Source organism: Panicum virgatum, chromosome 8N (assembly GCF_016808335.1).
Source record: "Panicum virgatum strain AP13 chromosome 8N, P.virgatum_v5, whole genome shotgun sequence".
Lineage (NCBI taxonomy): Eukaryota > Viridiplantae > Streptophyta > Magnoliopsida > Poales > Poaceae > Panicum > Panicum virgatum.
Genome location: NC_053152.1, coordinates 38916964 through 38941206, shown reverse-complemented (window position 1 = coordinate 38941206; position 24243 = coordinate 38916964). Strand labels below are relative to the sequence as shown.

Below are 24243 nucleotides of genomic sequence, written 5' to 3'. Positions count from 1 at the left end.
TTTTAGTCACCATAAGACATTTTGTAGGCAAATTCCTTGTATATCACTTAGTGTCAACACTTTCTCGTATAAGCTACCCCCTCTGTTCCAATCTATAGGTCATTTTGGCCATTTTTTTCTTTTGATATACATAGTTTTTTCTATACAACACAATATACTATGCATTTAGGCATATAGTAAAAGCTACATATTTAGAAAATCTAAAACAACCTATAATTTGAATGAATGGAGAAGTTTAAGAGGCAAGTCCATGCATGATTCCATTCACTACTAGAAAACGGGCCATCGGTCCAGATCAAAAGTACCACTTGTTGTTTCACCCGGTACTAATACGAGCATCAGTACCGGGTGCAACGAGAGCTGTTACTTTTTTATCTGGACCAATAGCCCGAGGTGTCAAAAAAGCCTTTGGCACCGGGTCATGGCACAACTAGGTACCAATGCTTAAAAATTGGCACCGGTTTATGCCAAAATCCGGAACCAATGAAAAAAATATATTTTAATACCGGGTGATTGCACGCACTGGCGCCAAAAATCGAATTTCAGCACCGGTGAAAACAACCACCCCGTACCAAAAGGTTGTGGGCGGCCTCTTGTTCCAGATATTTCTAAGTGCTGAGCGCCGCTCTTGTCTCTCCACCGCTCCTCTCATCTCTCTACCTTATCATTTGGAGTGCAGGGCACTGCGGGGCGCGCGGGTCGCCGCTGCGGGGCGCTGCTGCGGGCGGCCGCCGGCGGGGTGCTGCTGCGGGGCGTGCCGGCCGCCACTGCGGGGCGCGCTGGCCGCCGCTGGCAGCCACTGCGGGGCGATGCTGCGGGCCGCCGCCGCGGGGCGCTGCTGCAGGGCGCGCGGCCGAGCGCCGTGCCCTGGGAGCACGTCTCCCGCAGGTTCTTCACGGAGCAAGGTCTTGTCCCTGTTGACTCCATTGCTCCCTTGGCAGCATGTATGTTTAGATCTAGTCGTCCCGGAAATGTTCGCTGATGTTTGGCTTGGTGTTAATTTCTACCTACAGGGCACCCGTGGATTGTGTCCCGTGGGAGAACTTCGGCGGTGGCCTGCTGATTTAGAATCACAGATTCTCCGTTTCATCTATCTGCAATGTAGATAGTGGCGTTCATCCAAGAGTAGAGCAACCTTTTGCAGTTGACTTTTGCTCTCTGTAACCCATCTCTTGTTTGCGTTCATCTCTTGTTTGCTCTCTGTAACCCATGAACAGTCTTCTTTCTGCTGAAGAAGAGAGAACTAGACTTGTTCTGGAGAAAATGGACCCAAAAAAATGGAAAAAAATTATGTACAGTTCAGTCGTGTGTTTCATCCATTTTGCTTAGCGAGTTTATGTGCTTCCTATATCTGAACCCTAGATGAGTGTTGTCGAGAGTTGAGACTTGAGAATGCGCTCATCTGTTGATTTGCTGCTGGGAGTACCAAATCGAACGGGGGCAAGATGCAAGCGAACGGCGTAGTGGCCCTTGGTACCGGTTGATATTATTCCAACCGGTACTAAAGAGGTCATAGGCACCGGGTGATTTACCCGGTGCCAAAAGCAGACTCCATTAGTCTCGGTTTTCGGGTACCGGTTATAGAACCGGTACCTAAGGCTCTTTTCAACCGGTGCTTATAGCTCTTTTTGTAGTAGTGATTGCCCATCAAGGCTACGAGGGAAAGGATTTCCAAACCTGGCAAGTTAAAAAGGATCACCGTGCTTGGTTTAGATGTTTGTTACCTCAGCTCTCTTCTTCCTCCTTTCCTCTTCTGTTCAGTTTCTTTGCCCTGGGCATGATATGCATAGGGTGTTGTTACAATGCTTCAACTGATGGATCGTGTTACAAACTGGACAACTGGTAGTGATGTATACGTTTTGCTGTTGGTTCAAGCTGGTGGTGATGCACCTTCACGAATTAAAATAACATTTAAATTTTAATATTCACCATTTTAACCACATGTATAATTAATGGCAATAGAATCACAAATACATATCTCGTGGCCACAAGCACAACGCATAGAAATATATTGCAAGCCCATACACCAAATTCGAATGGCGAGTCCATATATACATCAAATTCGAACCACGAGCCCATACATCAAATCCATGCCATGAATCCATGCATCAATCAAAAGAATTTCTATTTTTCTCTTCTTCACGTTGAAATAAATTTACAATGAGGATCTAAACGCAAAATAATATAGCGTTTCTACTGTTCCGGTTCGATAAGTTGGACTGCTGGCTGATTTCAGAAAGTGGAAGTTTTTTTTTTTGCAAAAATGCCAGACCGAGCGCTGATCGACACGCGTCGACTTTTTCCTGTGGAATGCGGGGAGGAGGCGGAAGGGCAGTAGGTTTTAATCAACCTAATTACAATATTTGATAAGAACAATCCAGGGTATTCCTTAATTACTTAGATAACACAAAACTTAGAATGTAACTCCACAGCATGATCCAAAAGGAACCTGTATGCAAGCTCAATTTGTATGACTGGGACCTAGATTCATGCCGTGCAGGATCTCAGCTGCAGGAAGGAGCTTGGAATTGAACCTCGATTCGAGTTGTACATAGATTACATTGGATCATTTTAACTCGGCGTAGAATTTCAGATATATTTTTCTTGGCGGAGAAAAATTGCACACGGTATTCCATATTTGAGCAGCTGAGGTGCCATGGAAGTAGTATAGCTAGCCTAAGTCCTCCATGGAAAACTCATCAAGAAGGGTATGGTGAGGAAGAGGCTAGCTCAATACCATGGGAACGATGTTGTCAACGTACAAGAGCAAGTAGAATGTATCGGAGCAGTTATTGTAGACATAGTAACATGCTCGCTCCATTCCAAATGTTAGATCGTTTTAACTTTTTTAGATACATAGTATTTGCTATACACCTAAATATACTGTGTCTAGAAATGCAAAAACAATATAATTTGGCGTAGGCAGCCGCGGAAGTAGGGCTGGCGTGGAGCAGCGTGGAGCAACGCATGGGGGGCCTATTTTTCTTCATTTATCCTTGTTTGCTGACGGGCCTATAGTCCAAATCATCACCGCAGCGTCTAGAACCAGCAGGCATGGCCATTTTGAATCGGCGATGATAGGGTCAGGCGTTGGAGTAGTGTATGGATCTGAGTGGTAGAAATTACAAGTTGATAGACTTAAAAATGCACTTTTGGATGTGGGGGTATCTGTTTTAAAAGTTACTGTTTCTGAGAAGAAACTTTAGATGTTGAAGATGCAAGCGCTTATGCTGTCCGGATTGAAGAAGTCCTCTCCTGTTGGCATCTATAATATAAAAGTTTCATTGCATTTTTGTCTGCATTCACCGTTTATCCTGCACCAGTAAAATTCTCGTGTTCTTTACCCTCCAGTTCCGTGCATCAGAAGCTCAGAAACAGGTCCAAGGTAAACAAGAGCATCAATCATATCGCCATATTATAAATTTCTGTCTCGATCGGATAGCTACAGGCTAGATTAACAAATCATGTACTAATGGCAGTTTTCAAGATAATGACATAGAGATTATAGCCAAGAAGAAGCAGACACTGACGCCTTCGTTGCAGAGAAGAGAGGCAGGCAAGCATGCTTCCGTCCTCTCGCCCCTCGCTGGCGGCGGCGTTCACGGAGCAGCAGCTGAAGCAGCTCCGGGCACAGTGCCTCGTGTTCCTTGCTTTCAGGTAACACACCAAGGGCCGTCAAGTTGCTCACTTACACAGTTCATGTTCATCCACCAGCTTCCGTTTTCGATCAACAAGTGCCCGTAGCAGTACTGCAGTAGTAGTTGGTATTTCGGATCATTCGGAGAGATATGAATATGATTTGGGCGATGAATGATAACTGCTTGAGTTTGTTACTGAATGATCAAATCTTTGAAACTTGAGTAATTGCTGATGAAACAAAAAAGTTGCTGTGTACTTGTGTAGAAACAACATGATGTCCCAGAAGAAGCATCTGGAAATTGCGCTGGGTGAATGTCCTGCACAAGGTATGAACTGACCCCAGCAAAGATTCCTTAGCGGGCGTCATCCTGAGTGAACTTGAACTAAGCCTGTTTGCGAACAAGCAGCAGGGAGCAGTAGCGACGCCGGCGCCGGAGAAGGAGACCGGCGAGGAACCGACGGCGACGATGGCCATGGCAAAGCCGGGTCGTGGTCGTCTTCGCTGGTGTCGTCGTTCTCTGCAGCGACTGCTGGGTTGCCACCGCCCGACCTTCTTGGCCTGCCTTCGCTGCGGCTATCGAGTCCCCAGGGCGGCCGAAGCAGAAGAGTGATCCGTCGAGGAGTGGGCAAGATACAGTGATTGAAGGGGATTGCATCAGAATTATCTCACTCCTAGCTTCTATCCCTTTTCAGCAGTATCGTCATCTTCATTAGATTCTAGAGATCAGATGCCTTGTGTATTTTCCTTACTACTCATGCATGGACAAGATTGTTTATGAAGGATTTGTACGGTATGATCTCCCTAAATTCAAATATGATTATAAACTTATGACCAAATGATCGGTTTGTCCCTACCTATCTCCTGCATACTGATGCAGTGATATATGTGTGAATTGGTGAACTTTAGGTACACCTCCAACTCTCTTTAAATTTAATATTTGTGCTACATATTTGAACTAAGGAGCGTTAGAAGTGCACCTAAGGATCATATATTTGAACTAAAGAGAGTCGGAGGAACACTTAAGAGTCACTAGTTGGCACTCCTACAATGATGGATTAACTTATTATGTATTTCAATGCAAACATTAATGGATTAAGTACAAAGTTAGTTTGGCTAGATATCGTGATCTGTTAGATTCAGGAAGTGGCCCTGTTCATTTCACAACTTAACAACTTCACGGCTCAGGTCACATCCAAGCAGGAAGGGGCGTGGTTATGGGTCGCTTCAAATGATGGTTGGGTAAACCATCACCTAAAGCAGCGAGCCAACGATGTTTTGGGCCCTAATTAGGCCCATTTAAATTGAAAAGATTCTATACATGTAAAAAGAACTGGATGATGACATCACTCACATACATGGAATTTCGAAACTAAAAAAGCTATAAGTATTAAATCGAGCATCCAAATTAATTTTGGATGACTCCATTATCTTTCTTGTGACAAGATATTCAAAACAAGACCATACTTGCCTATATTTGCACGATATTTTTACAAATATTTTCGTTTACCCTAAATAATTAATTTTAGATTCTGGGATCAAATAATGTAACAACACAAAAAAGTAACTACTTTGACGAACAAAAAATTAACATAACGAACAAAATATTAAACATCACAAACATTTGATTGTATAGGATAAGTAATGAAAAATGAATATCGCGAACAAATAGGTCAACGTCACGGAACAGTTTAATCTACAAAGCGAACAATGGGTCAATGTTACCGAATATTTGATATGAGCTTTAGTATGAAAATGAAGAAAAGAGAAAAATAAATAAATAACAATTACAAAGCAGTGCAAGAAAAAAGAAATGAAAAACAAAAATTAGAAAAAACTAGAATTGGAGAAAGAAGCATATAAAAGAAAGGAAAAATGCTACCACGCTTGCAGCTTGGAGTCTCAAAAAGAAAAAAGTAGAAAAACAACCATATAGACCTAAAAGTCGTAATGGGCTGAATGCTTACGCTCCTCTGCTTCAAGCGATGCTATCGGGCGATGCATAGGCTTTCTGAGCAAGAAAGGGCAAGACAAAAAATAGCGCTTTTTTCTTTTTTATATTTTTAAAAAATAAAAATTTCAAAAATATATGTCCGCTTTGAAATATTTCAAAAATATCCTCCGGTCGCCCCCTCATAGGGCGACAGGCCCTAAGTGTAATTTTTTTTCTTCAAATTCGCAACGAGGTCCCTGGCAAAAAAAGGGGGCCTGTCGCCCCCCCCCCCACACGGGCGACAGGGGCCTGTCGCCCGTCGGGGGGGGCGACAGGGTCCCCTTCACCCTATATAAGCCTTGGCCACCATATGCTGCCATCCTCTTTGTCATTTGAGCCTAAAAATTCAGAAAAAAAGAGAGGGGTGATGAGAAGAAAAGTGGCGAAGCTCTGCCGAATTGCGTACTTGTGATCTACCGATAACTTCCGTATGAATCCATTGATATTGTATAAAAATTTAATTTAATTAGCGGATTAGCTGAATTAGATTTGGTGCTTTAGAACACTCGTTTAGTATTACAATTTCAGTACTATTACAGACTTGTTTTTAAATTAATTATGAATTAGAATAGAATTATGAAAGTACCTTATTGATATTGCAGTATAAGGCAATGGCTGCCTCCAATTGTGGAGGATTTTCATGGACCGATGAAAAATCTAGTATAATACTTGATATCATGACCCATCTTGTTATCAGTAAGAAGTTGGATCCGTTAGCGGATGGTACGATAGAGATGGTGTTGTCCAAAGTAGTAGAGTTTAAAGATTTCACATTATTTCGAGGTATTACGACGCAAGATGTAAAGGGACACATAATAGAACGTCGGATGATATACATGAGAGTATGTGAACTAGCGAATCATCCTAATATCATTGGATTCTTACAAAGTTCTTGTAAGATATGGATGCGGCCAGAGGTGTATGAGATGCACATTAAGGTAACTCTCATTCAGTTGTAATCCCGTCCGTCATTTCGAATCCATATTTATAAAACAGTAACATTGTTTTTTAATTATATGCTAGGATTACCCCGAGGACACGGAGTTGATTAACAAAACGATACCAAATTTCCGTAAATTGGTATGTATCTTCGGTGGACTTATGCCGCAAACTAGACGAAGGAGGCGGATAAGATCTTCGGGTGATAGTACTTGGCCTGCGCAAGAACAGATGCCCGGAAGTTCGTCGAGTCATGCTTCAGCACCTCAACCACCAACTTGTGTTAACTGGGATGACGACATGGATCACTTCATGCCCCCCAAACCATGGCCTCCAACACATAATGTTCCTCCCCATGTACATGAACCTAGAATCAGAAAGGAGACAAAGGGAAAGGCAAGAGGTTAGTCAAGTCATGTTGCACCACCTGCAGCACAAACTTGTGTCAACTGGGATGACGACATGGATGACTTGATGCCCCCCAAACCATGGCCTCCAACACATGATATTCCCCCCTGTACATGAACGTAGATCCAGAAAAGAGAGAAAGGGAAAGCCAAGAGGTCCGTCGAGCCATACTACACCACCTGCAGCACCACCATCTGTCAACTGGGATGACGACCTAGATGATTTCATGCCATGATCTATAACATATGATGTTCATCGGTTTAAGATGTATTCGCATTTAGTATTGTTAATGTTGTATTATGCTTGTATGTATGTCTCGTACCTAACTTGCATTCACTGGACATGTATATAATGTCGAGTTTGAATCGTACTTAGTCGTAATTGAGCATCGAAGTATAAACATATCACTAGAATACTAAAAAGCACATATTTAATTAATATAACGATAAGAAATAAGAATTAAGAAATGCATTACATAATGTGAACCATCAAATTTTACATCATAATACAAAGATAATGAAACACACATCACACATGCAGTGGCATGGAAGAACCCGTTGCAAACTATGGTAAACAGATTCCGGACTAATCTAACATGCCTTAGGTAAATTTAAAAAAATAGAACAAACACAACGATGCAGCATGTCACTACCACTAGGGTAGTCCTAGTAGCCGTACCCCCACGTAGCAAACTGCGTTGAGCCTTCTCCGCAGTATCCACCCATTGCAGGTGGTGCAGGCGGTGGTGCCGGAGGCGCATGGCCCTTCTTCTTGTGACAAGGGCAGTTGCAGTAAGGAATAGTGTATGGTTCATCCTGCGAACCGGCAGCATTGCTGGTATCATCAACTTCGTCATCTTTGTTACCCTCGCTCACTTCCTCATAATGGTTCACCATGCATTCCAGATCAAAGATCTTTATCTGGAGGTACTCGATGAACTCCTGAACAGAATCAATTGGTGCAGGATCGACCCACCTAGTAAAACCACAGTTTTCTGGAGCATCGAAAGACTGCAAAATAAATTTCATGTAAGGTGTCTCATTGAAGATAAAGAAATGAAAGAACCGAGTATTGCCCATGCGTGTGGACATTTAAAGAAACGCCGACCGCCATCCATCCCGTCGGTGCACATCTGCACTAAGCAATCATCACCATGTCTGTATTTTGGCCACGGTTCTCTACGGTTATCGTATTGTCGAAGAGGAGTTTCATTGGTAAATTCACTCTTGTGCTGTGGCGGAAACTCAAACACTGGTTCCGGAAAGGAATCAGGTCCAAGAGGCCCCTCCCATATTATGGGGTCTCCCTTTCTTCCACCTTTTCTTTCCCAAAACCATAGTAATTCTTCCCGCTAGACCCACCTCCAGACATTGGGCATACAATGTGCTTTGGTGTTTAAGTGCTGCTGGGAGTTCACAAACTTCGGAGTATTTATAGGCGCACGAAGGTCTGATACTCAGAGTGTGAAGTGTAAATGCACCTAAAAAGCCTACATGACAACACAGTGAAGAGGCTAGCTGACCTAACACTGAAAAGGCTAGATTCGATTCTCGAAATGACTACTCGATGCATCTCTGTGCATGCAGACTCACATTGCTGCATTGATACCGCTCGGTCGATCGCGCCTAGATGCCGCTTTCCCCACTACACGCCATAGACCTGCACTGTAGAATGACAGGTTCGTCGTCCTCGCTAGAGAGACTGCTTTGAAGGTGAGCTGGAGTGGTTGCCATGTTGTCACATCTTTTTGAAATGGTGGAAGGGCACTGCTGAACATGTCACGTATGTCTGGACAAAGAATGCGACATTTGGGAAACCCGTGATCGCCGTGCTGAGCAGTGGCAACCTGTGATCTCGTAGTCGCAACTAGATACACTATGGTTCCTATTTTGAGCTATTCGAGCGTGTAGTCGTCATCATCGTCGGCAGGATCTCGACCGCTAACTCCTACCGCACCTAACTTGTCCTTCCTTAAATCATGGAAAAAAATCGCAAGAACTTCCCTTATTTCACGAGCATTATGGAACCCACAAACATAACAAGTTCACATCAATAATATCTATAGAAACAAATGACAAGTAAACTAGCACAATGATAAACATCGGATACAAAGACATCGTGGTGTAGTTTGGCCTTTTCAATCTTCTCTTGCATATATTGTGTCACTCATTTGCAAAACTGAATTTGGGGGTTGCTGATGTTTATGCTTGCAGCCGTGTAACGCTCTCTGAAATACTTCATGCACCCATACATGATGAACTCAACAATTCCCACAAGAGGAAAGGCACGACAAGAACGCATAACCATATTGAAACACTCTGCATAGTTCGTTGTCTGAATACCATACCGTATTCCATTGGTATCATAAAGGAATGACCATTTCTCCTTAGGTGCACCTCGAATCCAGTGTGAAAATGGCTTCTCAATTGAATCCCTAGCCTCTGCAGCCTGACTCGTGCCTGCTCCTGATGCCCTTACCTTCACTAGCTCTGCAGTCAACTGATCAAGCATCTGCCATAATGCATTGAATTTTCTCTGTTGATTTTGGGTGCACAACCTCTTAAACAGGTTCTTAGGATCTTTGTTCTTGAAGTGGTCATAGAAGTTTGCACCCATATGCCTAATGCACCACCTGTTTTGGACATCGGGCCACAATGGAGGCGTTGTCACAGTTCCACGTTGCAATTTCAGTATTGATTGCAGCAGACCTGCATGCATATCACTAATAAGGCACACATCTGGACGTGCAGCAACAACATAAATCTTCACTCGTTCAAGGAACCAATACCAACTATCTATGTTCTCATTCTCAACAAATGCAAATGCGAGCGGAACTATTTGGTTGTTGCAATCTACACCGAATGCGGTGAGTATCTGACATTTATACCTTCCAGTAAAAAATGTGCCATCAATGCAGATCAATGGAAGACAAAACTGAAATGCTCTAACACAAGCACCTATGCAAAAGAAGGCTCGTTGCATAATTCTTTGTTCCCTAGTCACGGCTGGTACGAGGTATGTGTCATAAAAGCTTCCAGGATTTCTAGCAGCAACCTGGGATAACATACGAGGTAGGTTATCATATGATGCCTTGTATGTGCCGAACCGCATCTCGAACACCCTTTGTTTAGCCCGCCATGCCTTCAAATAACTGATGGTGTACTGGTAAGTCTGCTCAATGTGTCGAACAATCATTTTTGGCTCATAATTTAGGTTGTCCATAATAAACCCATACATTTGCTTTGCAACAAAATCGCAAGATATATTGCGATGCGAGGGAAGAACTTCTGACAGCAAACAAGTGTGCTCTGTCACAATAGAACATTTCCAGTTTAATTTCCATTTTCCCTTGAATGCATGTACTCGCCATGGACATCCATCATTCACACACTTCACCTCATATTCTTTATTGCCAGAATTTACGACTCTGAATTCTCGTTTCAATGATATTGCCCATAGTCTCATAGCATCTTTTACGGCTTCAATGTTTGGATATGTTGCACCTTGCACTACCTCATTCCCTCTGTACTCCCACTCCTGATTTCGTACATCTTCTGCGACATGACTGCCAAAATCATGCTCCTTCCACTCTTTTGGCAATGAGTACTGCTCGTCATCAGATGAGCCCTCATATTCTTCCATCTCTATTGCGGTTTGGTCTTCTGCCTCCATCTCGTCCACAATGCTATGTATCCTCTCTCCCTCATCAGCAAGGCCCTGTGGTCCCATGTTTTGGTACTCTGTCTCTTCTGACTCATCTTGCTCAACATAATTGGTCTCTCTTCGAATACTCGGAGTTCCTTGATCTGCACAATGTTGGATTTCATTTTGTGTCTTCTCCCGGATTTGAACAAGAATGGCCAGAGGCCATCCATGCTCTAGAGCTGCTTGCATGTACTTCTGCCAGTCATCAGTGCTGTGTATCATCATCAATTCCCATAATTCACTTTCTACCTCCCAATTAACAAGAGACTGGACGGTGATCACATGTGTCAACGGATCAACACAAAAACTCACGTTGCAGCCACTTACATATGGAACCAAAACTCTTTTCCAGAGGTTTATCTATGGCGCTAGATGTGCACTTAAAGACAGAAAGATCTACTCCATTTGGCCCATACATAACATTGTAGTCACCATAAAATACTTGAAACTGCATCTTGCTCGACATATCTGTATATCACATAATACTTATCGAGTTATACTCTTTACTTCACTACCTTATTTAATAATCCGTAAAAACTAAGTATGAAATGCAACTACAACGTATAAGTATTCATAACTACATGATGACATTCAAATTCTATACTGCATATGCCAAATTCTATTCTAAATCATAATTAATTTATAAACACGTCTCTAATAGTACTGCAATTGTAATAATAAATGCATAGTACTAAATTTCTAAACTAATTTACTACTACGTAACTACAAACTAAAGTATCATTAAACTCCTACTTAAATGGTTCTACTATAGCACTAATTAAATTAAATTACTCACCCCTACTTAAATTACTCCTACTTAAATGCATAGTACTTAAATAGAAAAATATATAAACTAAATGTACTAACTTGCAGATCACAAGTGCTGAATCCGGCAGGGCTTCGCCGCTTCCCTTCTCCACACCTCTCTCTTTTTTTCTGGATTTTTTGTGGAATTTTCGGACTCAAATGAGGAGGGAAGGGGAGGGGGGTTGGATCTTATATAAGGGGGGTTACCCCGGTCGCCCGAGGGGTGGCGACAGGCCCCCCCTGTCGCCCGTGGGGGGGGCGACAGGCCCCCTTTTTTTTCCAGAGATCTCGTTGCAAATTTAAAGAAAAAAAATACACTTAGGGCCTGTCGCCCTATGGGGGCGACGGGGTATTTTTGAAATATTTTAAAATGGACATATATTTTTGAAATTTTTATTTTTTAAAAATATATAAAAGAAAAAAAGCGCACAAAAATACACACTACTTCCTTGGATTTGGGCACGGTCTACTTGGGCCACAAGATAGGTTGGGCCCAAGTACGGCAAGTTTGGGCTTCCGGATTCTCTTTATGCTTTTGCCTTCATCACCGACCACCAGGTTTCTTCTTGCTCACAAGGTCTTGATGGAGATGATGGGGTTCATGCTTGATATCAAACTTGCAAAGACATTTGAACAAAAGGGAAGGATGGATTTGACAAGTGACACTTTAGTGTTTCTTTGGCCTCAGAAAGAGTCATTACACCAAGTATATCAGTATGAGGATTGATCCTCAGAGGTAAGTTTAGATTTAAGTCCAAAAAGACAATAGTTCTTGAAGTTCACATGAAGCTATCATTGACAATGGGATGAATATTAACAGGATATGAACATTTCTTTGCAGTTTCATGTAAGCTATCATAGTCAGCACCTTATTAGTAAATAACTCTTGGGAGATATCTTAATTAGACTATAAAAAACCATGGCAATTTGAGAAAATTCTACATAAGAACTAATAACCGTCTGCTAGTTAAAATATGCCCTTCACAAATATAATATTGTAAACCTAGCTAGCTAGTAGTGACAATGACCCTTATCATTTTCCCCACTCTGCTAAGAATAGCTAACCTCCTACAATCCTGTACAAAACTTTTCAATTCCTGTACGAATAATTGAGAAAATGTATCAATAATGTCACATAGTGAAACTTTGGCATCAGCCAGTGGCGGACCTAGCACTGGGGCCACTAGGGCTATGAGCCCTAGTCTTAGCCCTTAATTGCAGTGACATGTAAACGTATATGCTATTATAAGCTAATAAGCGTTTCAGAATGCAGTCCTAGTGATCGATATGGACACATGTTTGTATCGTGGTCAAGGGCAAATTTCTATTTGTCCACCTTATGCATGCACACGGTAGCGGATCCAGGAATGATTAAAAGGGGGCTGATTTTTTTTTTCTCTTCCTCCCTTTCTTCTTCCTCCTTTCTTCTAAAAAAATGGGGGAGGGGGGATGGGGGGGCTCCATTGTTTTTTGGGGTCTAGGTAGGGTGGGCTGAAGCCCCCTAGACCCAGTGCTGCATCCGCCACATGCACACTGGGCGTCAGAGCCGCGTAGTGTTCCTTCAATCATGTCCAATGCATACTTCAAACCTAAACTTCTCTTCTTTTTATTTTAGAAAAAAACGTCTCAGCTTGCCTCTGCGAACTTCTAACTAAACTAGCATGATTCCTGCTGTTTGGAATGAACGGGGTAAAGTGAAAACGACTGATGATAGGTTTGTAAATTTGTGGAGTAAGAATCTGACGGATCACAGATGGAAATTTAAAAATGAGGGGGGGGGGGGGGGGATGAGTGCAGAACCAGTGAACTACTGATTGCACGCGCAGCTTCCTCGCGCTTGCAGCAGTCACTCACGTGTGCAGCCAGCAAGAGACGTTTAGTGCCAAACTACAACTCGCACTGAACTTGGCCGCCAAGCCACGAAACGTGGCGCCAGTCACCAACCACTCAAACTAAGAGCAGGGCTATTGGTTGCGCCTGCAGCCGTCGAACCAACGTCCAGCGTGGACAATAATTAGTGCGGCACAGCACTGCAGTAGCGCGTTCGAAGTCTGAAAAAACGACATGCGGCCAATCAAATTGAGAAACAATGCAGCACAGGGCTCTTCGCCCACCACTACTAGAAAACAAGTCTTAAGTCCACCCCAAAAGTACCGGTATGGAGATGAACCGGTACCTATGATAACATAGGTACCGGTTCATCTCCATACCAGTACTTTTGGGGTGGATGAAATCTTTGAATGAGTCTTAAGTACCGGTTGGTATTATCAACCGGTGCCTAAGGCTCTCCATAGGTATCGGATGGTAACTTTTATATTAGTACCGGGTGGTACCACCAACCAGAACCTTTAGACGAGGTTTAGGTACCGGTTTGTGTTACCAACCGGTACCTTAGGAGCCTTACCAACCGGTACCTTAGTCTCATCCATGGGTTACTTCAAAAGGAAAGCATCTCCTTTTCAATCAAAAAAACTGTGTAGTTGAGATGGTAAAGGAGCAACGCGCAAGGCTAGAGGTCGCGAGTTCAAATCCGAGCCAAAGAGAATATTTTTCGTGAATTTTGGAAGCCTTATGTACTAGTTAATTTAACCGATACCAAAGGCTCGAGCCTTTGGTACCACTTTCGGGGTACCGGTTCAAAAAACCGGTACCAAAGGGCACCTGCAACCGGTGCCTTAAGGCATTTTTCTAGTAGTGCACTTTCCACCGGCGTCTCACAAGTCGGTCACTCCACTCTCTCTCCTATTTTCTTTATCCTCCACGTAGGACCTCGCCGGCAACTCGCTGATTGTAATAATTGCTCTAAACAAAGGAGAGTGTCAGTGCTGGATTTTGTCACGTCATGTGCCCGCGTGGCAATCCCAGTTGGCTTTGTCGCCCACTCGGACAGTTCCAAGATGGTCACTTGTTTATTAGTGTTCCACTTGTCCAATTTGTGTTTGATGACCGGATTACATTCTATTTTGCTACTGCAACCACTGAACAATCAAGACTATCTGTCTAGTGCGTTTCAAGCTCCTATCCATTGGAAAAGACCCATTTCATGCCGTTTGTATTAGCATCATCCTTAATGACATTGACACACGAAAGAGAGCAGGTATTGCTGCGAGACATCTCGAGTTCTACCATAAAAGATTTTCAAATGGTAAGATTCGACTAGATGAAACAATATTAGGTAGTTGAAACTGTGCTTTGGCATATATTAGAATTAGTAAAAGAATATAAAAGGAATTACAGTCCAAATTACTTTTGAAAGACAGGAAAAAGTTAAAGTTGTCCAATTAATGAAAAGAGGTAGCTACCTTTTAAGCTATTAGTTGGGCTAACGGGATCGCTAAAGAAGTATCAGAACTGCCACCAAGTTTCCTTCAAAAGTATTGATTTGGACTTTAGAAATCTTCAAATTATTGATATGCGTACAAATTATTGAAGGTTTAGAGCTACTATTTCAAAAATTGGTAAACTAGGTTGATGGAAATTTGACTAGTAATTTCTACAAAACACATACCGTCTGCAACCAAAAAAAAACTACAGAATTATGAAAGTATTGTCATGATAAATCTAGTAAACTTTAATTTTCTATCATCATGATTCTTTCATTTATTAATGGCCAACATGATAGAAGTTGAATAGGATATATAACAACATATTTTTTTATCAAACTGGTCAAATAGTTGACATGTGTCACACTCCAAAATATTTAATTTTGGATTGTGAGTGTCTTTTAGAATGTGTTCAGCCATCTTTAGGGTTTTCCGAGAATTTTCCAAATTTTTCTTGAAATTATTCTCATTTTCCTGTGAGCTAATTTCATTTTTTTTTGAATGGCTCTAAAATATTTTTTCAAGAGTTTCAAATATTTTATTTGGACTCTTGTATCCCGTACTATCTTCAGCAATTGTTGGGAAATTTTCGGATCTTCAGATTATATTTTTTGAGGTTTAATTTAAAATAGTTATCTAGACTGTTCTAAATTTATTTTAAGCCTTAAAATATGTTCTGAAAAACAAATTCATTTTCTTTTCACCTCGGGCTGGATTCAACCTGTTTTTGTCTTAATCCACCCTAAATTCCAGAATTGTGCCGCGCGCAAGCTTGAGCTTGGCCACTGCCACAATCTCATCATCCATCGTGTTTCCATCACAAAAAGTACACCCGAAGCTTCTCATTGATGTACTGAAACCAATACCCTTGTTTTCACCTTTTGCCTTTTCCTTTCCGAAGCTTAATAACTCTTCGAAGCTAGCTGACCGACAATCACATCGATCATCTTCCTTCACCAAGTTGGTGTTATCAAGAAGTAGTCCCGTGAAGTTCTAAAGTTTGTTACCTTTTTCTTTCTATTATTTTTCAGTTCTCGATTTCTTGTCGTAGTCGAATCGATTCTTTTTATCACAATTTGCTCTTTTTACTCTATCATATCCGACACCCTAAAATGTCCCATCGAGTTTTCCATTCTCTAATCTTTGTCCTTGATCAACCACACCCAAAATGGAGTCGTATCTCGATTTTCGCGTTGTTCGTCGAGGCTTCACTATCTGCACCATTAGCTCGGACGACCAACACCGTTGCTCTAAAATCCTAGACTTAACCTAAATGCCATCAACATCCCATCCTTTTTGACTATATCTTTACCCTTCTTTCCGTCACTCGAATTCTATTTATCAGCCCGATGTAATCTCCGCTTTTCTGTATGTGCGCGCCATGATTCGTTGAACGAGTTCGGTATGACCATGCATGCTTGACCTCATCTTGCCACCGACACGCCGAGCTAGCTGTTTGCCCCATGCTGTTTTGGTTTCATCCAAGACCGAATGGCTCATGTTGCTATCATCAGCATGTGCATCATTCAAGTCTTCCGTCAGCACCCTATGAAAAGATCTCAGTTTGCCTGAAGGATCTCTCGTTCGTTCTCCCTGCTCTTAAGTAGTCTTTTTGTTTTTGGTTTTTGGTCACCACGTTTTCTTTTCAGCCCACACCAAACCCCTCTGGCCCAACCTAGTTCTACCTGCGAGCTACCCGGTCCACCAACAGCCAGCCTCGACCAAAGTCTGGGTGCTGCACGGCACCGTCTCCTCCTCTACGTACGTGCTACGCACGACCAGACCTGGTGCTCCATATAAATCCCGAGGCCAAGCCCCCTGCGACCTCCCTGGCATCGCCGGCCCTAGAACTCCACGAGATGATCCCCCGTTCCATCGCGCCTCCTCTTCCTCGCGCAGCACTGCACGCCGCCGCATCCTCTCTGCCGCGCGAGCCTCGCGCCGCGTGATGCCCTGCGTACCCATGGCCCTGCACTCCACCTGCTGTTGCGCCTTCTAGCTCTGCACCCCTGCCCCGCGTGCCCTGGTACCTACGCCATCGCACAGGGTTGCGCCAAACCCTGCACGTGCCACCGCCATCAGGTCTCCTCGCCGAACAGAGCCGCCGCCGCCCCTTCCAGCTTTGAGTCTGGCTGCCGTGGTGAGTCCCCGTCGTGGGTAAGCCATCAAACGGAACCCCCTTCCTCTCCTCTTTGGTTTCCCCCACTCCCCGCGCTCTCCCATGCCCTAGAACGCTGGGAACTCGTGCTACAGTACCCGGCGCCCTCCATGGGTGCTGTTCTGAGCTTTTTGCAAATTGCCCCTGAGAAACACTGTAATTTTGCTGTTATTTCTTGTGCCTTGCCAAATCTGCATAAAACCCCTAGATCTATTAGTTCTTTTCAACCCAGTCCCATCTATGATCTTTTGTAGATCTAACCCTAAACTTTGCTAATTTTGGCGAGCACTGTTTTATGTGTCTTGCAAAAATCAGCAGCTAACCCTCGTAGTCTACATTTAATCGCGACTAGATCCTTGTTCTTGCGTAGAATCGCCGTTTTAGATCCCTTTCGATCTGTTCTTGTTGCGTTAGCTTTGTCTTAGCATAAGCTTTTATGTTGCAACGTCGTTGTGCGTAGTTCTTGTTTTAAAAATAAATAAAGATTCAATTTGATTAAAGTTCTCTCATCTAGTTTTCTAATTAAAAGCTAATTAGATGTTACATAGTTTTTCATAAATAATGATCAATATGAGTAATATCGACATAACTGTGTTTTAGCTATAATTTGTTAAGCTCAATACCAATCATAAAGTTATTTGTTTAGATGCTCTCATATATCTGTTCTCTAATTAATTGTTTAATTAGTGTAATTTCTACACAGACAATTATATATAAAATCTAACTAAGTTTTGCTTCGATTTTATAAATGCAAATATAATGTGAGTTAATTATAATCAAGGATATTTCTTTTAAATGTCCTTCACATGTGGTTCCTAATTAAAAAAATAAAGCTTTTCCTTATTGACACAAATCTTTCGTTAGCTGTTTCTTTTCAACTGTAGCTCCGTTTTCTGCGTTTCTTGCGTCCTCGTAATCGTAGCAACGAGCCCTATCCTTTAGTGTGTTCTTTTTATGCCTTTCTTTTGTTTTGGTGTATTGTTCTTAGATGGATCTTTTTGTTTGCTTTGTATGTTTGCTCGGTGTTTGCTTCGAGTAGAAAGATCGTTGTTTGAAGCTTGAAGAATCAAGAATCCCAAGTGAGCAAGAGCTGAAGAGCAGTAAGAGTAGCTTTTCGTTGGAGAAAGGCAAGTGACCCTAACCATCTTTCTATCTATGCTTTATTCACAAGATGATATGATTTAATTGGAACATGGAGAACCACCCAAGAAAACCGTACAACCACAATACTAATGGGCTCTGGTCTTGGCTAAGTAATTAGATGAACTATATGTTGTGTTGGGGTTGTTCCGCTTGGTGGTTATGAGTTTGTGTTGTGGAGCGGGTGAAGGAAGCTGCGTCTTTTGAGGGACCGCACGGCAGGGACCAACACATACATATAGGAATTCTTTGTAAAGGCCTCGTAGCGTCCCTATGCAATCACACCTCGGAAGTGTGGTATTGTGCTTGATCAGCACATATGCGTGGTTGGGTTCAAAGTTCTTCGGAACTTTTACGCGAGTTGTGGTGAAAGTGTACAACCTCTGCGGAGTTAAAACTAACCGGTTAGCCGTGCTCACGGTCAAGAGCGGCTTGGACCCTCACATGATTAATAAACTTAAAGATGGATATAAATCACATTCTGGTTATTTCTTGTGGCCTTGCTGAGTACCAACCATAAGTGTACTCACCCTTGCTTATTGCTGCTCAGAAGGAGAAAGTTGTGGTGAAGTCTTTTGAAGATGTTGCTGAGTTCTAGGCGTACGCAACCCCCAGTCGATTGCCTGTGAAGTTTGAAGCCTTCGTTTCCAGGATAAGCTGTATAACTCTGATAGTCTTTTATTTGTTTTAATCCTCTTTTTTGTGATGCTGTACTGATTATTCACTTATAATGTCTCTATATATATGAAACTTGATCCTGGCATACATATAGTTATGCATTCGGTTTTGTCCTTAAAACCGTGTGTGAGAACATGGTTTAGAATAATACAGAGGCACCTCCATGTTGTGTTAGATTGTTTGTGTGTTATTATTTTGTTGACATCTTAAGCTTGAAGCAATGGACATATCACAAATTAAGTTTAACTTAGTTGGTTAGATTTCTTAGAGAGGAATCTTACGCGGAACGGGTGGCAGTTTAGTAATAGGTTTTGTGGCTTGTAATTTGCTTCCTGTTTAGCTCTCAAAGTTTGTAATAAGGGCTGGATATAACTCTTTGATATAAAGTCCGGAATATTGTTCAATATTCCTTTATCTAAAAAAGGAGAGGAATCTGCTAATTTAGTTTCGAGTTTTCGACTTAGCACACTTGAGATTCACATTCAGGAATCTGCAAATGATACACGATGACCGACTAAAATATCAACGGGCATATCCTAATTTTCAGCACACTCGGTACTATATAAGTAGAGCTCCACACACAGTTCACACAAGCGACCTGCATCACAAATCCTACTCCGCCACTCTCGTCGCGGCCGCCTAGGTGCCAACAAGCGGCGCCACAAGAACCACCACGCCCGGCCCCGATGGAGGACGGCGCCGGCAATGGGGTGGCCGTGGCTGCGGCGGCGGCGGGCTGGAACTTTGCGCCGAACAAGGCCCTCCTGGGCCTGACGGCGCTCTCAGTGCGCGGCGTGCTGAACAGGGTCAAGGCCGGGATGGTGGCCGACGGCGGCGGGGCCCGGCCGGTGGTCCCGATGGGGAACGGCGACCCGTCGGCGTTCCCGTGCTTCCGCACCGCGCCGGAGGCCGTGGACGCCGTCGCCGGCGCGCTCCGGTCAGGGGAGCACAACTCCTACGCCACCAGCGTCGGCCTGGAGCCCGCACGAAGGTGACTTCTTGGCTGTTCCAAGTCCTTGGCTCTTGGCTGGTTATTCCCTTGTTTGATCCATATTTATTCAATCCAGCCTCTTGAATCTGAAACAATATGACAAGATCGGCATAGCCGCACAAATGTCTTGTCTCTCGAATCTAATGTCATTTTTACAGCATTGGAAAATTATTACTGAATTATTCAGTTGAGGTGATGAGTATGACTAGGTTTGACTGATGAAACAAACTATTTCTGGTCTCATGCGTAGAGTGGCAATCACTGAACCTTTCCTTAGAAAAATGATTGTACAGCCCGAATTCCTTATTGGTACTGTTCGCCGAAACGGTCGTTTAGCCTGTTTAGGCACCATTTAAACGCCCGTTCGGCAGGTTACCGACTGTTTACCGTTTCGCACTTAGGATAACACTACTTATTGCTGAGGTCAATATGGTTTTAAGTTTTAACTCCTGAGGTTGAGAAATTAGAGAAGTAATTTTGATGACCAATAGTAGTACCAGTCTATGCTCTGCTTGGGAGTTGGGAGTCACTGAACCTTACATCAGGTTGGCCTTCTTGGCCTCATAACAAAATAACAGCACGTTGCCTTTGCGTTCAATTTGGTGTTGCAATCATGTGAGGTTGAAGTCCTGTTGATGACGACGAGCACGAAGAGAGAAACGTTCTCTGACAAATGCTATGGTCATCTTATCTTGTACGCAATACAGACTATAGACAGAGCTTGATTTCCTCCTCACTTCATACTATTTCACTGATTGCATTATGTATCTCTGTAAGTCAAACTGTAAACATACCTGTTTTAACGTGTCTTAAAACCTTGCAATTCAAATAACTTCCAGGTCCATCGCGAAGTACTTATCCCGTGATCTGCCATACGAATTATCACCAGATGACATCTACCTCACAAGCGGCTGTTCTCAAGCAATTGAGATAATCTGCTCTGTTTTAGCTCGTCCTGGTGCCAACATCTTGCTTCCAAGGCCTGGATACCTGTTCTATGAGGCGCGTGCTGCTTTCAATGGCATGGAAGCTCGGTATTTTGATCTTCTACCTGAGAAGGATTGGGAGGTTGATATTGATGGCGTCCGAGCTCTTGCTGATGAGAACACCGTTGCCATGGTCATTGTCAACCCAGGAAACCCTTGTGGCAATGTCTACACCTATGAGCACCTGGCCAAGGCAAGTTCTAATAAGCTGGTTCATGGTTCCTCCCTAGTTTATGAGCTCTTGGGAAATAATCTGAATGCCTAGTTTGTGTTCATAATTCTAGGTTGCCGAGACCGCGCAGAAGCTTGGCATATTTGTAATCACTGACGAGGTGTATGCTCACTTGACATTTGGGGAGAGGAAATTTGTGCCCATGGGTGTGTTTGGGACAGTGGTTCCTGTGTTCACACTAGGGGCGATATCAAAGAGATGGGTGGTGCCTGGATGGCGGCTTGGATGGATTGTTACCAGTGATCCTAATGGTGTATTTCAGAGGACTAAGGTTCTTCGCCTGCTTTGACATTGATTATTTCGTAATCAGTGGTGGAAACATGAAGGGTTTTCCATTCATTTACAACATGGCCAGGGGTGCTAATATGCCTGATCAAATAGCAAAACTATTCTTCAGATTTGGGAATTTAATGATGGTATCTTACAGAATGCAGTCACATGATGCTTAAATTTGTTTTTTCTTCTTCTTCCAGGTAGTTGACTGTATCAAAAGCTACCTTGATATCTCCTCTGATCCTCCAACATTTGTCCAGGTGACTACAACGGCTTTGTCAATTTCTCATTTTCTTCCATGTGCATAAAAAAATACAATGGTCTATATCCACTTAAACACAATTTTGTTTTACCAGGGAGCAATTCCAAAACTCCTGGAGAACACAAAGGAGGAATTCTTCAACAGAACTGTTAAAATTCTTAGAGAAACTGCAGATATATGCTGGGAGAAACTGAAGGGCATCAATTCCATCACATGCCCGAGCAAACCTGAGGGTTCCATGTTTGTAATGGTCTGTTAGTCATCACACATACTTTTCCATGCTGCAAGACACCATGAGGGATTTGCTAATGGGGTGTGAAATTTTCTGTAACTTGCTACAGGTGAAATTGGACCTATCCTGCCTGCAAGGCATCAAAGATGACATGGACTTCTGCTGCAGGCTGGCAAAGGAAGAATTAGTGGTTCTTCTGCCAGGTATTCTTCTCCTGCGCACTTGGTTCGATAATACAGATCACTGCATCTGATTGGTACAAGATATATTTTTTTTCAATCCACCTTTGATGTCACTATTTTGTTTGAGCTGTAACATGTTGGGAACGATTTGTCAGGATGTGGTGTGGGATACAAGAATTGGCTCCGGATCACCTTCGCAATTGATCCATCTTCTCTAGAAGACGACCTTGACAGACTCAAGTCCTTCTGCTTGCGACACAGCAAGCCGGCAAAGTGTTATGATAAGCTCATCGGTTCCTTGCAACACAAGAGAAAGAAATTGTTATGAACTTCTAGTGATTTATGATACGGCACCATCTTCAGTCGGAGATGATATCTTTGATGCGCTAGGTCCTTGGTAAGCATTGGACTCGGCTTTTATCAAGTCATCATTGAGCGCCGTTGCAACATGTCGTCGCCCTCAGTGGCTGTAGGTGTAACACAAATTTTAGGAATCTGAAGTGTACAACGAATAAACAAGGGACTATATGAGAATTGTCATCTGATTATAGCATTTATTTGACTCTTTCTCATTCACGCAACCTGAATCTCTGTTTCTACAGTCTGAATAGTAGGGCGCTATCAATTCTTATGCGTTTCTTCATGAAAAAGTGTGAGCTCAAGCAAACTTTGTTTCTAGCACAGTATGCTTTTTTTAGATAACGGATAGATACTATCCAGCTTCATCTACACAATGTAGAATCAGTCCACTTATTACAAATTATTACAAACTAGTAAAAGGTTCCACACACTCACACAAACAAGTCCAAGCGAGGTAAACAAACTGCAACAAGTTTCTCTCATGATTAATGGAAACCTAATTGACTCAACGATAACCAACCGAAGGACACAAAGACTCGAATTGCCGCCTCCTCAAGCTGCTGCATGGGAGGACGAGGGTGTTGATGCTCATGGCGCTGCATATTATCTCCCTCTTGGACCCACATGGATAGTGAAAATCTTATATTAAAAGTTCTAATAATTGTATAAGGATCTGAAGTAGATATGATCATCTATCAAATCCGATTGGGCTTGGGTCGGATCAGAAAATAAACCCGGTATTTTTTTCTCAAGCATGAACCGACCATCGGTTTGGCTCGGGTTTCAAATAAAAAAAATACAGCCCATACTCAGCCCGATTTTTTGTTGGGTAAAAAATTCAGCCCGAGCTCAGGCCACACATTGGTCGGATCGTTTTTTTTTTCATTCAAGCGGGTCGTTATTTATCAGGTTGGTTAGCCCATCATCAGGTATAATCTGAAGGAGACAAGCGTGACCATGATTCTTAAGCCGCTTCCTGGGCTTTGTGATATGTACATTCCTTTCTTTCGGTTGACAGATAGGAGCCCATTAGCTAAGCTCATGCTGATATGGCTCAAAGAGAAAGCCCAGAAAGTGATCACTATTTTGGAAAATGTGCACAAGAGATCACACTGCTTTATTGAAAGGGATTAAGTGGTCGCCAATGGATAATGATGGGCCCCCGCGTCGTCAGGCCCGACCTCTCGCACGATCATTGGCACCCGGAGAGTCTCGAGAATGACGGCGCGCAGGTACGAAAGATGTCGGAGGCGCTCGTCGGAGACCTGTTTGGCCCTTCCGCTGATCGCCGGCGGGTAATTAGCTCGCCGGGTAGCTTCTTCTGGACCGGCTCGGTGATGCTGTGTCCTCTGTTACACTGTGTGTGTTTACAAGCGTTTTCACCAGATTCTACTGGTACTCTACAAGGCCTGGGTCTTTTCAGATAATGCTGCTCAAAATTTTCTGTTTTTTTTTTCTGTTCTTCTGGTGGAGCAGTCAAGAAGTACCCCAAGAACAGGATGCTCGGCAAGCGTCAAGTCACAGAAGGCAAGGTAAAATCTAGTCATTACATATTTTATTTCGACTGCAAACTTCTGGTAAACTTCCTCATACGTTTGCTGACCTGCCTATCTATTTTAAGATTTGTCTCTGGGTCCTGAAGATGCATGCCCAGCTTGAAAACTATGGTAGCATTTGGTTGGAGAGCAGAGTAAGATGGAACGGTTCCATTCTAAATTACAGGGATGTGCTCTATGCCCTGTGTTTAGTTCGTGGGACAGAATCGCTCCATTTTTTATTTGGTTGGAGCGACGAGGATCAACCGGCTCTTGTTCTGTTAACCCCCATTTTGTGGTGTCCACCTGTCATGCATTGGTACTTCCACCCTCACCTCTCCTTCCTGAGAGCCTCTGCCGGCGCCGCTTGCCTAGAGGTTTTCAATACCGGTAAGAAAAAAA

At 43.0% G+C, this 24243-nt stretch overlaps 2 protein-coding genes and 1 long non-coding RNA gene across 4 annotated transcripts; all 3 read left to right on the top strand.

Annotated features, from left to right (window-relative positions):
- The first annotated feature begins 615 nt into the window (after positions 1-615).
- On the top strand, positions 616-1319 carry LOC120685776. The gene is made up of 2 exons (XR_005679728.1): positions 616-905; positions 1014-1319. It is a non-coding gene; the product is annotated as an uncharacterized LOC120685776 (long non-coding RNA).
- Positions 1320-3513: 2194 nt separating this feature from the next.
- Positions 3514-4486, top strand: LOC120686198. 2 transcript variants are annotated; one of them, XM_039968375.1, is made up of 3 exons: positions 3514-3657; positions 3904-3965; positions 4050-4486. In XM_039968375.1, the coding sequence occupies exons 1-3, from the start codon at positions 3563-3565 to the stop codon at positions 4277-4279; spliced, it is 387 nt and encodes a 128-aa protein (XP_039824309.1). In that variant the 5' UTR covers positions 3514-3562; the 3' UTR covers positions 4280-4486. The 2 variants fall into 2 exon arrangements, with proteins under 2 accessions (XP_039824309.1, XP_039824308.1); XM_039968374.1 differs by having other exon boundaries at positions 4047-4486.
- Positions 4487-19377: 14891 nt separating this feature from the next.
- On the top strand, positions 19378-22518 carry LOC120686869 (nicotianamine aminotransferase 1-like). Its single transcript, XM_039969064.1, has 7 exons — positions 19378-19779; positions 20619-20958; positions 21050-21268; positions 21471-21530; positions 21627-21782; positions 21874-21967; positions 22102-22518. Exons 1-7 carry the CDS (start codon positions 19475-19477, stop codon positions 22272-22274), a joined length of 1347 nt encoding a protein of 448 aa, XP_039824998.1. The 5' UTR covers positions 19378-19474; the 3' UTR covers positions 22275-22518.
- The last annotated feature ends 1725 nt before the right edge of the window (positions 22519-24243 follow it).

Coding starts and splice junctions, on each gene's coding strand:
- LOC120686198 (XM_039968374.1), top strand. CDS start 3,563: ATGCTTCCGTCCTCTCGCCCCTCGCTGGCGGCGGCGTTCACGGAGCAG. Junction 3,658..3,903: donor CTCGTGTTCCTTGCTTTCAG/GTAACACACCAA, acceptor GTACTTGTGTAG/AAACAACATGATGTCCCAGA. Junction 3,966..4,046: donor GGGTGAATGTCCTGCACAAG/GTATGAACTGAC, acceptor GCGAACAAGCAG/CAGGGAGCAGTAGCGACGCC.
- LOC120686869 (XM_039969064.1), top strand. CDS start 19,475: ATGGAGGACGGCGCCGGCAATGGGGTGGCCGTGGCTGCGGCGGCGGCG. Junction 21,269..21,470: donor GTGTATTTCAGAGGACTAAG/GTTCTTCGCCTG, acceptor TTCTTCTTCCAG/GTAGTTGACTGTATCAAAAG. Junction 21,968..22,101: donor ATTAGTGGTTCTTCTGCCAG/GTATTCTTCTCC, acceptor ACGATTTGTCAG/GATGTGGTGTGGGATACAAG.